General features: G+C 45.2%; 1 protein-coding gene across 5 annotated transcripts in view; it reads left to right on the top strand.

The window, feature by feature from the left end:
* The window catches only part of PLEKHA6 (pleckstrin homology domain containing A6), a 144,065-nt gene that overhangs the window by 93,990 nt on the left and 33,509 nt on the right, over positions 1-16,566 (top strand). For all 5 annotated transcript variants that reach the window (XM_066622911.1, XM_066622912.1, XM_066622908.1 and 2 more), the window contains exons 8-10: positions 628-1,122; positions 5,185-5,695; positions 8,028-8,114. In XM_066622911.1, coding sequence (XP_066479008.1) covers positions 628-1,122; positions 5,185-5,695; positions 8,028-8,114 — 1,093 coding nt within the window. The remainder of the gene's footprint in view (positions 1-627; positions 1,123-5,184; positions 5,696-8,027; positions 8,115-16,566) is intronic.

The following is a 16,566-nucleotide window of genomic DNA, read 5'->3' as shown; positions in this document are numbered from 1 at the left end:
GTAGAATTTGGTATCCACGGAGGATCCTGGAACGGAATTCTCCCCCCCCCCCCCAATACCAAGGGCCGACTATGTCCTTCCTTCTTGCGGGCTTCTCAGAAGTGGCAGGGAAACAGGGTGCAATTCCTATCTGCCCATCTGGAGTGCCATCCATGTACCTCAATATAGTTAATCAGCCACTCAGTTAAATGCATTTGGATGTTCCATTGCCACACGTACAGGAGGAGATGAGGAGCCTGTGCTTCTGTGTGAATGGGGATGATCTGAATATATTTGCCACTTCCCACATGATGGGCTGGATTGGGCAGTCTGTTCCATTGTAAGTAAGGGTACAGACTTTGCAAGAAAGATTTGAAACTACTTAAAATAACTACATAATGTTTAAAACACTTAGCGTTTCCTTGGGTGACCTAGACTGGAAGCCTCTCCACAGCTTGAAAATGAAGGCACCTTGGGGCAGGGTACAAAGGCCAGTAATTTAAGGGACTATATCAGAGCTGAAAGATCAGCAATTATGTGCTTTTGAGAAATGGACCAGAACCCATAAGGTTGGACCAATTCCCTGGGATGATCTGAAGTAAAGCTTCAGATCATGTGTGACTTTTGTCATTTATCTATGCTTACCAGGCATGAGAAGACAGATTCTGAGAACATCCCCCCCAGTAAGAGCCTCCAGCATCACCACCACCGCAGTGTTCTAATGAGGGAGCCTACCAAAGCTGAGCCAGAAGCCAAGACCAGAGGAGAAGGTGATGGCCGGGGTTCTGAGAAGATTGACAGGAAACCAGAGCGAACAGAGAGCAAGAAAGACCCATTGGTAAAAACCAATGGCACTGCAAGTCAAGAAATGCCATCAGAGCCTGGAAGTCCCTATCCTGAAGCTTCCCGTCTTCCAGCTGGGGTAGAGAGACCCACACAGCCAAATGGTTGGCAGTACACTTCTCCTAGCCGGCCTGGCAGCATGGCTTTCCCACAGCATGATGGTGAGCCTGCTATGTCTCGACGGAGCTTTGCTCCTCGCACCAATCCTGAGAAGATTGCCCAGAGAAAGAGCTCCATGACACAGCTGCAACAGTGGGTGAACCTGCGACGTGGGGCTCCACCTCCTGAGGATCTCCATAGGTGAGATGGTTGAACCCTTGGGTATAGCTTCTCTGAGAATTAAATAAGGGAGGGATGCACCGCTATGTTCAGTGGCAGGGACACACCACTGAACATAGAAAGGGATATATACCTTACGGTTTCTCACCTCTGCTTCCACATCAGGGAGTCTGAGGAATCAGAAGGAATCTAGGAGGTGTTATATCCAAAAGCCAATTCATATCCTATTTGCTCCCATGTGGAACCTGCTGAGAACAGTTTCCGTATGATGGTGACTTCACACAGGGGCATTCCATTAGTAAGTGGTGTATCAAATGGATTGCCTGATCCCATGGAGATGGTCTCTCTCCACAGCTGAGCTAGCATGAAAGCTGTCCACAGGATCAACCTGATCAGAGGAGTGATTAGCAGCTTGCGGACTTGCAGCCCTTAGGTTCTACCGCTTCCACGTTGAAGTATTTTTTCAGGATTTCCACATGGGGGCTGTAACATCTGAATCTGCCCTAACAAAGAATCCTGGGCATTTTCTCAGAAGGCCTTTGTGCATGACTATTAAAAACACTTGTTAATGATTGTCCTAAGTTTATGTGCCTAAAGAAAGGTAGGAGAGAGCCTTAGGAAACAGTTCACTAACTGATGAGAAAGCTACAACCTTATTGTGAGGTACTGGGCAACAACTTTGTAATAAGTCAACTGGTTTTGGTATATATTTTTAAAATAAATTCTTAACGGAATTTTAACTGTATCAACATTTGAATGAATAGTTCACAGATAACAATTATGAATGGTTATATTTTTGGATATTTGGAAGCCTTTCTCAGATTTATAAGCATAATGTATTCATTATTTATGGATTGTGTTCACAGTCTAGATTGCTGATTTTAAAGCATATTTTTTCCTCTTTTTTGTTCTTGATTGTGTTTGTGTTACTTTGTTTTAATGCTTTTTTTCTTTCCACTAATGAAGGAGGAAAAATCCTTAAAAAAAGTAAACATGTTATTAAAAAAAATGCCTACCTTGTATGACTTCTATATGTAAATGAGAAATAGCTGCTGGGGTTTTTTTCCCCATTTGAGGAGAGTTAGGACCACTGATTACATCTCTTCCACAACTGCAGTACTGTAATAATAATAATAATAATAATAATAATAATAATAATAATAATAATAATAATAATAATAATAATAAATAAAAAAACTTTATTTCTATCCCGCCCTTCTCCCTAAAGGGACCCAGGGCGGCTAACATATAAAACAGATTAAAACATAATTTCACAAACAGATAAAAACACATTAAAAAACACATTAGCAGAACCCATAAAAACAGTAGTCAGATAAAAGTCAGAATAAAAGAGCATAAAACAGCAGTACTTAGAGGAATCAAGCCTGTAAAAAGCAACTAAAAGATGTATAAAAGATGTTAAAAAGGCCATGAAGTCAGAAGGCTTGATTAAACAACAAGGTCTTCAGGCCTCGCCGAAAAGGCTCCAGAGAGGGAGCCATTCTCAAGTCAAGGGGAAGGGAGTTCCACAACGTTGGTGCCACTACTGAGAAGGCCCTATTTCTTGCCGCCGCCCCACGTACCTCCTTAGGCGGTTTACTGTATAGTAAACTTAGCTCAAGAAAACATCTTCCTCCTCTTTTGATGATAACTCATTTTCTTTTTTGATTTGGATAGTGCTGCTCCTCGGTTTAAACTCTTCCCCCCCCCCGGCACCAGGTTTTGGTATGAGTAGCAACTCCCTGCCTCCATTCCCCGTTCCCTTACCTTTCTTTCTGGTGAGAGGATAGTGCCCCAGTGAATCTATTTAACCTCATTTTTCATGTCCACCCACCTGAATAATAATGTTTGCCGGCCCCTTCCCACCATACCAGGATGAACACGAAAGCTCTTTCCGCAGGTTACATTGAGTGCATCAAGCAGGAGAGGGATCACATGTACTCACCACTCTGGGCTATATCTTGAACTCTTTCAGTGCATTATATTCAACATGTAGAATGGGGAGCAGACTCATGTGTAAAAGTTTGCTCCCCTTCTCAATGCATACGTAGAGAGGGCTCTCTCCCTATGCTCAGAAGCCCTATGAAAAGCAGGGAGGTTCCCCCCCCTCTTTTCCATGCAGTTAGGATTCCTGCTTTTCCAAGGCTCCTGATCATAGGAAGAAAGTCCAGTGTGCCTACGCAGACCATCATCTGATTGTAATGTTGCAATGTAATCATGCAACTTAGCTTAGCTCATCCTCCTTTTAGCTTTAGAAATTAATGTGAAAGGGAGCACATAAATGTATTAATAGACAATACATAATAATAATGCATGACTAGAGCTCTCAAGTTGTATCCAGTAGTGCCACAGTAATGGCACTATTCCCTCCCCCCCCCCCCCCTCACACACACAAAAGATGGGCAGGAGAGCTTGGACATCAATCTGCTGATGCAGTGTTAAGGCCATGCTATCAGCCTACAGGAGAATTTTAAAGATATGTGCCAGAGTTTTAACATAGCTATCATCTTGGCTTTCAGCAGAATTGAACCGCATAATCCTTGCCCTTTATATAAAATAAAACAGGCATGTGTATTATGTTAATCAAGCAAGTGGCTAATGTGCAAGAGGAAGAACATGAAAAGGCTTGCAGCCCTAATTATTAATAAGGGTAGTAACTCGGGACATGCCAGGAAAACAGTACAGATGGTGAGAAAATATTGTATTGTGTCTATCATTTTAACAGCACCTTTCATAAGTTTAGCTGGGGGATAGGACGAAACCTTGGAGAAAACTAATGGCCCATTCCTACACCACCACCAGCCCATTGCATGCAGCACTACCAACCAATCACACTCTGCATGTTATGGTATAGGGCAAGGGCGTCCAAATGTTTTGGCAGGAGGGCCACATCATCTCCCTTGACACTGTGTTGGGGGCCAGGGGGAAAAAAGGATTGATTTACTTTTAAAATTTGAATAAATTTACATAAATAAATATATTAGAGTTGGAACTTATATGAATGAATGAAGGTCTTGCATTAGCTCAAGGCCTATAAAAGGCCTTGCACAAAGCAAGGCCAGCCTTTCCTTCGCTGCCACTGCTGCATCACAGATGTGAAACAGCAAGCAGTGGAGGGAGCCCTCGTCCCACAGCTCAGGTGAGAGGTCGAACAGTCGTTCTCACACTGAGAGCAGTTGTATCAGGTCAGCACGGGCTCCAGCAAGTTTCCCTGCGAGCCAGATTGGGAGCCCCCGAGGGCCACAAGTGGGGTTTGGGCACCCCTGGTATAGGGGATGCAACCAGATGGCCTGGGAGAAGTAAGTTAAAATCTGGTTTACCCTGTAGGCTGCCTGGTCTTCAGTAGGTCTCCTTGGACCTATGAGGAGCATCTATTGGTGTGTCAGGCCAGGGAAAAAAGGCTAGAATCTTAGCGTGCTTCACTGCCACCTGGAACCACTCCCAGTTTGGCCAATACCCACCCCAGTTTTGCCCCGTTCTGCCTCAAACCACCCCTTCAGCCTACTTACCTGCTCTAGTGGGTGTCCACATATCAGGTCTCTGGTGTCTGCAAAATGCATTACAGCAGTGTTGCTTTTGTGCCAATGAAACAGGGCTTATGCTGATGGATTACAAGATCTATCAGTGTAAGCCCAGTATTTGTTGGGTTGTTTGTCCTGTACCAGACTGGGTGCCCCCTGTGGATTTGGCATGGTGGTGGATAAATGTGGTGTATGTGCTGAGAGCTGATAAGGTACCATGGTTAGAATGATACACTAGAAATGAGGACAGCCATGTTCCAATTCTACTCCCACTCACTGAATCACTTTGGGCCAGTCATTATCGCTCAGCCTAACCTACATACATGGCTATTGTGAGGGTAAATTGGGGCAAGGGGGAAGGAAACAATATGTAGCACCCTGAGCTTCTTGGGGGAAAGGTGGGATAGCAATGGAACTACTGTTGGTAATATAAATAAGAAAACAGCCATGTTCAACAGATAGGGTGGGTGATGTAAAAGAGTGCTGGGCTGGGCATTCTGAGATCTTGCCTGAGATGATACAGGATTTATTTTCTTCTCATGCTTTCTTTTGGGGTTTCTAGTCCCACCAGGTTCTACCCAGTGCCCCGAAGAGTCCCTGACTACTACCCCCCATACTCACCGCAGTACCCTGAGGATTACCAGTACTACCCCCCTGGTGTGCGCCCTGACAGCATCTGCTCTATGCCTGCCTATGAGCGTGTGAGCCCTCAGTGGACTGTGGACGAAAAACGGCATTCCTACCGCAACAGCGGGTCATACCAACTGCGCGAGTGGAAGGACCAGCCTGGCTATGGCCGACCAGATGTCCCTGTCTGGATCCCAGGCCCCACGCGGCAACCCGTGTTCTATGACGAAATGGATGCTGCCTCAGGCTCCCTCCGCAGGATGTCACTCCAGCCTCGCTCTCGGTCGGTCCCCCGCTCACCCAGCCAAGGGTCCTACAGCAGAGCCCGGGTTTATTCTCCAGTCAGGTCACCCAGTGCTCGCTTTGAAAGGCTGCCTCCCCGGAGTGAGGAGATTTATGCTGAGCCAACAGCCTACATGATGAGGCGATCAGTCAGTTCCCCAAAGGTAAGCCCTTCCTCTCATCACTCCTTCCTCCAGCCTTTGAGAGAAAGCCACAAATAGAATAACATAGGGTGCTCTAGGTGAAAATGGAGAGATTGCTAACACATTCCAGATTGTCACCTATATGAATTTGCTTTTGCTGCATTACTAGGGTCAAACTAGGCATTATTTTAAGCATGGGATTTGGGAGTGCTCAATTTTTTTATTCAGGAGATAGCTTCTGGATCAGGCCTTCTGTGGTTCAGGATTGTTACATGAAGCAGCAATGGGAGAGCATGGTCTGTTTTACTATTTACCAAATAAAAGAAGTTTTGTTGCACAATCCTATACAAGTTTCCATGGAAGCAGGTCCCATTTTGTTCAATGGCGCTTATTCCCAGGTAAGTGTACATAGGATTGCGCCCTTAAAGTAACAAGATTGAAGGATATTGATAAGAATGAGTATAATCACCATTGTAGATAAGAGAAGATGTACTAGTCAGGACCAAGTATGTTGACTTACTGGGTCAAGAGAACCGTTCTTGGGCTAGCACAGGGGTGCCCAAACCCCGGCCCGGGGGCCACTTGCGGCCCTCAGGGACTCACAATCCAGCCCGCGGGGAGCCCCCAGTCTCCAATGAGCATCTGGCCCTCCGAAGACTTGCTGGAACCCATGCTGGCCTGACGCAACTGATCTCAGCGTGAAGATGACTGTTTGACCTCTTGCATGAGCTCTGGGACAAGTGTTCCCTCCACTGCTTGCTGTTTCACATCTGTGATGCAGCAATGGCAGTGAAGGAAAGTCTAGCCTTGCTATGTGCAAGGACTTTTATAGGCCTTGAGCTATTTGCAAGACCTCCATTCATTCATACAAGTTGCATCTCTAATATATTCATTTATGTAAATTTATTCACATTTGAAATGTAAATTAATTCAGCCCCCAACACAGTGTCAGAGAGATGATGTGGCCCTCCTGCCAAAAAGTTTGGACACCCCTGGGCTAGCATAACAGGGGCAGCTGCAGGTAGGAGCACTGGGAGAACGAGGAGAAGTAAGTACAGGTCCAGCCTTTTTATACACGGATTTGACTCCACACGAATGGCCACTGCAAATGAGAAGGAATGTGCTGATCCCTGGAGAAGGGGAAAAATGCACCCCTTTAAAATCAGTTTAAAAAACTGAACAGTCCTTTAACTATAGCCTCCTTAGTGAGAAAAAGAGAGGGCACCTGGCTGACAATCCATCAATCCTTCTCTCTCCAGTGGCCCCTCCCTTCCCCCTGAGCTCATGAAAGAAAGGTGATCACTTTGCATTGTGAAGGGAGGGACTGAGTGAAGCACCTTTCTAAGTGCTTGGAGGACGACTGATTGTCTTCTTAATGACTCTTATCTTACATCACAAAGGTCAGGAAGGCTGTTTTTAAATAGCTGGAGCAAAGAAACTTTGTGTTATAAATTGATTTGCTATAGTTCTTTTTTGCCATCCATGAGTGCTTGGAAGGGAACCCATGCAAATAATGAGGCTCAACCTGTAGTGCTTAATTCCTAAAATAAATTGAGGTTGCTGGGGCTTTGGTCTACCCTCAGTGCCCTGCAATCTAAAAGTCCTTTTCTTTCATCCCAGACATGTCAGGGCTTGTTCTGGTCACTCAGCAGCAAGACCATGGCAGTCTACACATGCTCCAACACAGTATATTGTATACTTCATGTGTCACAGGAATTGAATGCAAGGGTCTAGTTTAAGCTCTAGTAAACCCCATTCAAATTAAAAACACGGCATAAGGGATTCAGAAAGTACAACACTTGACAGCATGTTTAGGCTGAAGAAAACTAGCTTGTTAAGCTGTGTGGGGAGCCCGACATGTGGAGTATCAAAAGCAACACTGGTGAGAATTTAAACACTGTTAATCACTGGGCAGCTTAGAGGCTTGCTGAGTGTGAACAGCAGATTGCAAACCAATATCCAAGGATATCAGCAGAATGGAAGTTCAAAACGAACTAGGAATTTGGGGCAATAGAAGATTCAAGGGTGGGAGCCAGTGTGAACTTGCTCTTTTTTTCCCTCTTCCCATAACAGAGTTGTGCTTAGTTCCAGTTTTTGCAGAATCAGCCCTTCTTTTCCATGAACATCTGTGTATCGTACCCAGAGTACATATGCGTGATGTTCCTAGTAGACCTGTATTCATCATCGTTTATTGAATGGCACTTCTCTCCTGCGGTTTATTTTTTTCAATTCTGGGTTGTGGATCATGACAACCATTCTGTGGGGGAAGTGTACAGTGACCCTACAGATCACAGGTTTATCAAGACATATAATCATCTCATGTTGGTATCTGTGCTTTCTTCTCTTTCCTCAGTATGATTATCTGGGTGACAGGAGGCCTGTCCCAGCAGGAGTGTTTCCCTTCAACTATCCAGGATCTCCCACAGTCCATGACAAAATGGTATGTGCCATTGGCATCCCAGCATTCCACTAGAAGTCTTATGTTTCTTTCCCAAGGCTGGAATCAATTCAGAGATGGGAAAAGGGAGGCTGTTATAGAATTTGCAAAGGGAGGTTATTATAGAATTGCCAATTGCTTAAAACTGTTCAGTTTTCTGGTGTGTTCAGCCAAGAGTTATATATTGGCTGTATTAGTCCAGTTGGGGAACTTCTGTTATGGATACGCAAGGTACTAGCATAACAGACATATTAATTATTTGCTTGATCCATGGAGGATTAAGTAGGTAGGTGCCTGTTTTTGGAAGTGCAAGGAGGGAATGGAACATTTGATTTATAGGTAAGAAGAAAATATGCCTCTGGAGTAGTCAGCCCCCGTTCATATACTCAGCTGGGGGAGTGCTGTAACGGCAGGGTGGAGGAGTAAAGTGAGCCCTCTTCCCCACCCAGATAGCACCAGCCCTCCACCTGAACACCTGATCACATGGACTCAAGTTCAAGTGATTCTTCTCACTCAAAAATGCAGAAGAGTTAATCAATCACAGTCTCTACACAATCATGTATCCATATGGATCACACCATTTCTTGCTGTTGCAAGTTCAATCTAGAAATTCTCCTTTGGTGACTTGGGTTACTGTTCAGAGTTTGTCCTGGGTTGAACCCTGGATAGATGGGTCGATAGATGGCTGGTACCATTTTGTTCTCCTAAATGAACAGCACCTTACCAATTGTAATGATTGCATTCAAAAATGATTTGTCTGAAAATGAGTACATTTCACTTCTGGAATTGCCCACCATTCTTGGCCCAAGGCTCACAACTTGGCAGTTTATAAAGAAGAAATGGAGGAAAGAAAAACTTGAATATGGTCCCCACTGCCTAACTTGCAGGGGGTTCATACAGAATGGGAGAGAATCAGGGAGAACAAAGGGTGAGGTTGCCAAGGACATACAGAGATCCCTCATCCCTGTTATTGGCTGTAACTTATTTCTTTGCTGCTTTTCCTCACTAGTTTTACTTCTCTCTTTGTTTGGTTATGTGGGGGAGGATCCATGTGGTGGGGCAGAAGCCACTGTGAATGAGACTCTGCCAAGCGAAACTGCCAACTTCATTTGCTCCATGCCAAGGTTCTTGACCCTGCCCGACGCCTTTGACCTGTGAGAGCAACCTATAAATCCTGGCCTGGATTAAAGTGCCCCGTGGAATAGACTCCGGTTGCACGCCTATTGCATGCAGCTTCTAGCACCCCTCACTCCCCCTGCCTTCCCACCAGCTACACACAAAAGCAGGTGCATGTGACTGAACTAGAAATGCAATGAGATGATCCTGGTGTCACTGAGCAGGTCAGGAACAATCTCCCTTAACAGATGCTCTGTCCTCACCCCCCTGCTCTGGGGAAAAAAATGGATGATAGCAATAGTTGTTGAGAGAAGAGAAGGATAAACTGCCTAAAGAGCAGAGTGAGGGTCTGGGGACTTGCCGTCCATCTTAGCCACCTTCACTCAAACACAGAAACTAGTCTGCCCAGGTGTGATCTTGAAGCTACTGTGCTTCTGGAAAAGGGAGATTTTTTTCCAAAATGAACGAAATTCACCTCTGTGAATTTCACTTTCTGTTGGAAATGACGCAGTGCTTTGAAACTACCTACTCAGGGGTAGGAAGATAATGCAGGCGCTCTAGCAAAGCAAGAGCCTGCTGATCTGGCACTCTTCCATTCTGCAGACGCCTTTCATAGGATATGATGTTTTCGGCAAGAAACAGTGAGTTCATTTTGGCCCTCTGGAATGGAATTAGAATGAGATGGTGGTTCTAGATTGCTCCCAGCATCTCCTGTGGTTGTCCATGTGAAAGCTGTGTAGAGAATGGACCAGAACCAATATGCTTGTCCAATGTGGTAGGCTGAGAACACAGGGTAAGTGGGGCAGAATTCAGCATAATCTGAAGGGATGGTGTGGGTGCTTCAGCATATGGCCAGTTTTCACTTCAGTCCGTTTTTTACTGCACAGTTGGGGAAGTTGTTGAAAGCTGTCTGGGAGGCAGCACTGAACATGTGGGCTGAACCAGTCACACAATGACTTCTCTGTTTGTTGTACACTGCCTGAGCCCACCCTCTCAATATGCCAATGTAGTCATCCACGTTGGGCTCTGAGAGCAGAGCAGCTCAGTGGCTGGGAAAAGGAAACTTCCACCCAATCTCAAGCCTTCAAAGCAAACTACCTGGCCCTGAAGAATGTAGGAGTGCTCACTCTGAGGGACATGTTCCTTCAGAGCCAGCATAGCACACCAGCAAGAATGGCTTAATGTAGTGTTGTTTAGTGGCTGCGATACTGGGGTGCAATTAGGAGGTACCCAGTTTGAATCTTGCCTCTACCTTGAATGCTCCTTAGCACTGGCGTACCTGAGGGGAGTCAGTGGGGACAAATGCTCCCAGGAAGCATGCTTGGGGGGCACCGCTGCACTGCCATCCACTCCCCCCACAGCATGCACTCCAAGCAGTTGTGCACCTCTCAGAACAGCAGCACCAATTTTTTTTTAAAGCCAATGATATAGGTGGCTGCTCTGAGTATGACTTTTGCTTTTTAACCCATTTTTACCTGGGCCACAAGTGTACACATTTGGTCCCTGTTGCATTTCTGAAGTATTGGCGCGCACACACACACTTCATAGGTATTCTTTTAAGTATCTTATGAAGCGCGCACACAGTGGCTTCATACATATTCTTTTAAGCATCCTAAGGCTGCAATCCTATATCACTTGCATGAAAGTAAGTCTCATGGAACACAACGGGACTTACATCTGAATAGATATGCCTAGGATTGTACTGTAATGGTCCCTGTGCAACTATGGGCACAATCCTAACCAGGTCTACTCAGAAGTAAGTACTGTTTTGTTCAATGGGGCTTACTCTCAGGAAAGTGTGTTTAGGATTGCAGCCTATGTGGCATAAAACAAAACAAAACAACCATGTGACTCATAAACTATTCATTCAATTTAGGAAAAGTAGTACTAACATTCTTAATGGTCTAATAAAACAAAAGTGTCATCCACTTCCCCAAGCATCATTAATGATGTAGCTGAAAGAGGACAGTGTGATCCTCTTGTTAATCCACACATATCCAGCAGGAAACTGGGGACAGAGCATTGACTATCTGGGAAGCAACCAGGATCTCCCATTGAGAATCCCCGTAGGGAACAGAAAATATATATTCTGACCTCAAGAGATTGCTGAGCAGCTACCATCCACCCCCTGCCCCTCTCTTACAAATGCTTGTGAGGCTGAATGTTCCTTTCCTCTTTGGGGAGCTCTTTGCCTGTCTCCAGCTAAGTGGCACCTAACTGCTTTTGCCTCTTCTTTGTTTTTTGTTTCTTTTTCTTTTGTACATGTATGTTTCCATTTTGCCGCATGCCTAATGGCTCCTGATAGGATGAACTTTTAGACCTTCAGTTGCAAAGAAACCTAGAGTATTTGGACCAGCAGGTAGGCTGAGCTGGCTGTGTTCTTCTCACTGCTCACTACCCCATGTTGTCTTGCAACCCCTTGTCCCTTGTCTTGCAACCCCTTCCTCTCACCCTGCTGTCTGGTCAATGTTCCCCTTTCCTTTCTTTCTCCCTCCCTCCCTCCCATTCCCCAACATCTGCTCTGCTACTTACTTGGCATTGCAGCAGCACTAATGGTCTTTGGTTTGATTTCTTTCATCCTTGACAGTGACACTTGTGTATGTGGTGATGTAGGAAGGCATGCTTCGTTTGTGCCGAAATCTGTAGAATTTCCTGTGCTGTGGTTGCAGGCATTCTCTTTCAGTTTCGTCACCACTGCAGAATTTCTTTCAGCAGAAAATTCCACCCAGGATTGCAGAACATAAGTAGAATTCAGGGTAGGACTCATCAATTACTGCTCTCTGTGTGGAAAAGTCCATTACAATAACTATAGAACTCCAGGTGGTGACTTTTATTTTATTTTTCTAAAACAGGAGTTGTTTAGCTGGATCTGAAGATCCAACAACAATTGCTTTTTTATTCCTTCACAGGCAGAGCGACACAATTCTTTAGTCCCCCCCCCCCCTCCAAACATGAACAGAGATAAAGCCCCTTCAGAGTTCTTCCCTTATGGAACTTGCTAACTAACTTCCTGTGTGCCTGTTTTGTAGGTTGGTTGGTTGGCAACCTTCAGTCTCGAAAGACTATGGTATAAGCCTACAGCACCCGGTATTCCGAGGCGGTCTCCCATCCAAGTACTAACCAGGCCTGACCCTGCTTAGCTTCCGAGATCAGATGAGATCGGGCATGTGGTAGGATTGGTTTATAAACTTGGCAGAATCAAGTGATCAGGCTTGGACTGTACCATTTTGGACTGCAAGTGAAGAGGCTGTATTCTCCTCAACTACTCCCTCATGATTAAACTCTCTACCCTGAATAAAATAGTGTCAGGAAGAAGTGATTCAGAAGTGGTCTGAATTCTTATCCTTGGTATCCATTTTGTATAGTCAAGGAGTATTTGAGATGTGGAGTAGTCCAACAGGCAACCCCTTCACTTGCAGTCTGAGATGATACCGTTCAGGAAAAGCTATACCACTTGATGCTGCTGAAGTATGACATGGAAATTAGATCTGTTTAGCTCATTAAGCAGAATGAGTTGCCATTCTGCAGCAAACTTGCACATCAACAAGTATAGTTCAGTGTAGCCCCCCCCCCCCAACTTGGATGTGCTCATTTAGTACATGCAGGGACCTTTTTACATGGTGGGCATTAAAAAATATATATATCATCTATATGCTGAAATACCCAGTGCTACAGTACCCAGAATTCTGGAAACATTTAGAATGTTTGTTCCACAGAAGAATAAGCCGCTGACATCAATAAGTAAAGAATCTGACAGAGCATCTCCTCACACTATATCATGGGAGTTAAAAAAAATATGTGCCTCATATGTGCCTTGGCTTATGCAGGAGAAAGTGACTGGCATGCACAACAAGATAGAACTGAAAGGCAGCATGTTAATATTTTAAGCAAATAAATTGAGAGCCTTGAGATTGCAGACTGTGCTGGAAACCAGATAGCAAGACTCCTGGAGTCTGGTTTAACCCCCATGCTGCCAGCTGCCTATCCTCATTCTTGAGTGGTTGGAGATTCAGACACTCATTGATTCAGGCACTCATCAAACTAGACATGCCGCAAGAGAGCCATGATCGGATCTCCTGCTGTCTTTTTCTTTCCTTTGAAACAAACACGGAAGGCTGCTAATTAGATCAGGGATGTCATGCTGGGGTAGAGCCATTGCTCAACCTAAAGCTACTCTAAACCCTGGTGGGGCTTGGTAGGGACGGGACAACACAGTTACAGGCATTTAGTTTTGTAACTTTTGGTTCTCTCCACCAAGACTAATAGCAGCCTCAAGGGAAGAGGCAGCCCAGCAGTGAGGCTGGCTGAAATTGCTACTTTGTTTGACCAGCCGGGGAAACTGCCCATCCATCACCTTACTTGCCCACTCCTTGCCTCAGAGGGCAACTGTCCATATGAAAGTTTTTGTATAGAAACTGTGTAAGTGACTGGAAAAAAAATAGTCTATGGGCCTGAAAGAGAAAGAAAGCACCTCGTTCTGTTGACATTTCACATGTTTGAACGTGAGATAATTTGTGTGTATGTAGAAATGAATTGTAAATATTTGTCGAGGCTCTTGTGTACAAGCCCACTTACCAGATTACTGCTGGATACATCTAACCTGTTCTTCAGACACCTAGGCTTTCAGTTAGTCAAAATTGGGCCTAGGGAAAGAACTGCTAAGTGCAGGTAATATTTTATCATTCAGATGCTGTATGTTTAAAAATAGGGACAAAACAGATGCTTAAACCAAGTCATTGTGTAACCAGAATGAACTTTGTGTGTGTGTGTGTGTGTGTGTGTGTGTGTGAGAGAGAGAGAGAGAGAGAGAGAGAGAGAGAGAGAGAGAGAGAGAGAGTGACAAAAGGTGCAGAACAAAAATAATATTTTGATTTAAAAGTCTCAGAACAGTGAATAATCTCAATCCTACTACTAACCGGAGCAACTAACCCAAGCTACCTTCCTCACACAGTCATTAGTTTGAGCCAAATCTCCCTTGTGCATCAACAGCCAGTTGCTGACATTCAAGAATCAGGGAAGAAAAAGGCTTTGGGGAAAACATCAGCAAGGGAGATTAACTTGGAAGAAAAAACAAAACCCCTGAGCCAGCTCTGATGGCTGGTGCAGAGGTTGGGCAGCCCAATCTTGAGCTTCCCAGCGCACAGGGCTGCAGCAGCGCCAAAAATGGCTGCTGAGTCCTGCACACTCAGCGGGCATCGCCAGCAGCTCCTTGGGAGAAGGGGACTTTTGTCCCCTTCCCCTGGGTAAGGTGAGTAGCCCTGCAATGGGGCTACTCAATTCTACAGCGACCCAAGGGTTGGCGTAGAATTAAGAGCCTCCATGTCAGGCTGGCAGCCCAACAGGGAGGCTCAGGATTCAGTGGAGCAAAGCTGGTCCCATCTCCCTTTCATGCTGCTCCCTCCCCCCACAAGCTGCCTCCCAGCCCTCCCTCTACCTCCCCTGCCCCAGAACGCTTCCTCCACACTTCCCCCATGCCCCCTCTCTGCTGGCCAGCGGTCCGCACAACCACTGAGTGGTGGAGCACTGGTGCTCCACCGGCACTACCCCAGTGCTGGCAGCACTGTGGGCCGCAAACATGTCTTATGGCACTTTGCAACAGTGCACGCCAGCGGTGAGCAGGCGCTCACTGCAGAGGATTAGACCGTCAGCAAGCAAGACTGCTCCAGAGACAATCTCATAATTTAGGGCTTCTGAGTCAGTAAGTCCCCCATCAATAGAGAAATAAAGAACTGTGTGTATTCTAGAACCAAGTTAAAGAAGAGGAGAAAGAGGAAAGACAGTTAAAAGGTCTCCAGGCTGCATTACCATCATCAGTGATTTTTTTCCCCTTTGTCTGTTAAAACCTTCCCTTCAAGCTTTCTCTCTTCTTTCCCCTTCTGACCCAAGGGGAAAGACATATTTAAAGCAGTGCAATCAAGTGCAGTATTCTCTACCCTTTTCATTTGTACTGCGTCCATGATTCTCTGTTGGTAAATGCATTGAATCAGTCATTCAGCGAATGTTTGTAAAGACCTAGTGCTGTGAACTTTGACTGAATAATGGAGATTTATCCCAGCAGAAGATGATTTGAACTTAGGGTTTTTTGTTCAGACAGTTGTTAATTTATTATACTTTTTATTGCTCCTTTCCGTAAAAATCTTATACAATCGAAGATGATCCCTCTTTCCCCCAGCTGCAAGTCAGAATCATCCAATTTCCCTCCCTACTTCTTCCAGAATCAACCTGTGTAACCTGGACTGCAGGGCAGGTGCATCGCAGAAAGGTCTTTTTAAAGCAAACAGATCTTGAAGAGACTTAAGCAAGCCAATGAATCAAGGCACACATCCCTTAGATCACTATTTAATACGGCCTGGAAGAAAATTCATTCCTGAATCTAGATCATGGTGATCTGTACATAAACCGAAGCCCATCCATTCATGGGGGAGGGGGGGCTGATTTTCACACTTGGCAGGAAAAATTTCAGGCATGAAAAGCACCCTTTGTCTGTCTTAGGCTGTAATCCTTTACAGCTTTATTTCCTGGGAGTAAGTTCTATTAAACATAATGGGACACCTCTGAGTAGGCATGCATAGGCTTGCAATGTTAAAATCCTGAAGGAAGAGAGCAGAGCAGATTCTCATCAGAAGCCAGAACAGGCAGAGGGGTTAGAAAAAAATGTGTGGAAGCTGGCTTATCTTTGCTTTGCCATGCACTCTTAAGGTGGAGAGAAAAGGAGGAACCATCCCACATTACCAAGTCCACAGCAGTAGTGGTCATTCCAGTGGCGTCACTAGGGAGGTGCAGGGGGGGGTGCAGGCCACAACTGGGTGATGTACATGAGGGGGTGGCACCATTACTGGCCAAACCAGAGGGGGCAGGGCAATTGTGCATCACCACACCCACTGTTCTGGCCACTTAAAAGGAATCTGCCCTCCTCCCCAACCTACATACATGCAGGGAGTTCAAAATAGCCGAGGAGATAAAACACAGGTTCACTTTATATCTACAAGGTAAATCTTGAGTACCACTCTACGCCATCCATCATCATATCTCTAAAAGTCAAAACAGACATGATGTGGAAAATTTGTGTTCAGACCTTCCAACTTTTTATTTTATTTTATCTTAAAGCAGCCATGGGATGTCTCCTTTGATCTGAGTTTTGATCTGGCAGGCACTGGGAGAGAGAAGGTGCTATTCTTCCCTCCTGCATTTCCTGAATTGAAATCCCCCCTCTCAATATTATCAGACCCAATAAGACAAGCACCTATATTGTGCCTGCCTGCTACAGGTTGCGTAGGACATTTTCTGCTACAGGTCATAGTACATTTTCTGCTAGTAGTTTGGGGAGGGGACAGTGATT

This window comes from Tiliqua scincoides, chromosome 4 (genome assembly GCF_035046505.1).
Source record: "Tiliqua scincoides isolate rTilSci1 chromosome 4, rTilSci1.hap2, whole genome shotgun sequence".
NCBI classification, from domain to species: domain Eukaryota; kingdom Metazoa; phylum Chordata; class Lepidosauria; order Squamata; family Scincidae; genus Tiliqua; species Tiliqua scincoides.
Note: the sequence above shows the minus strand (reverse complement) of the source record. Positions and strands in the feature narration are given on the sequence as shown.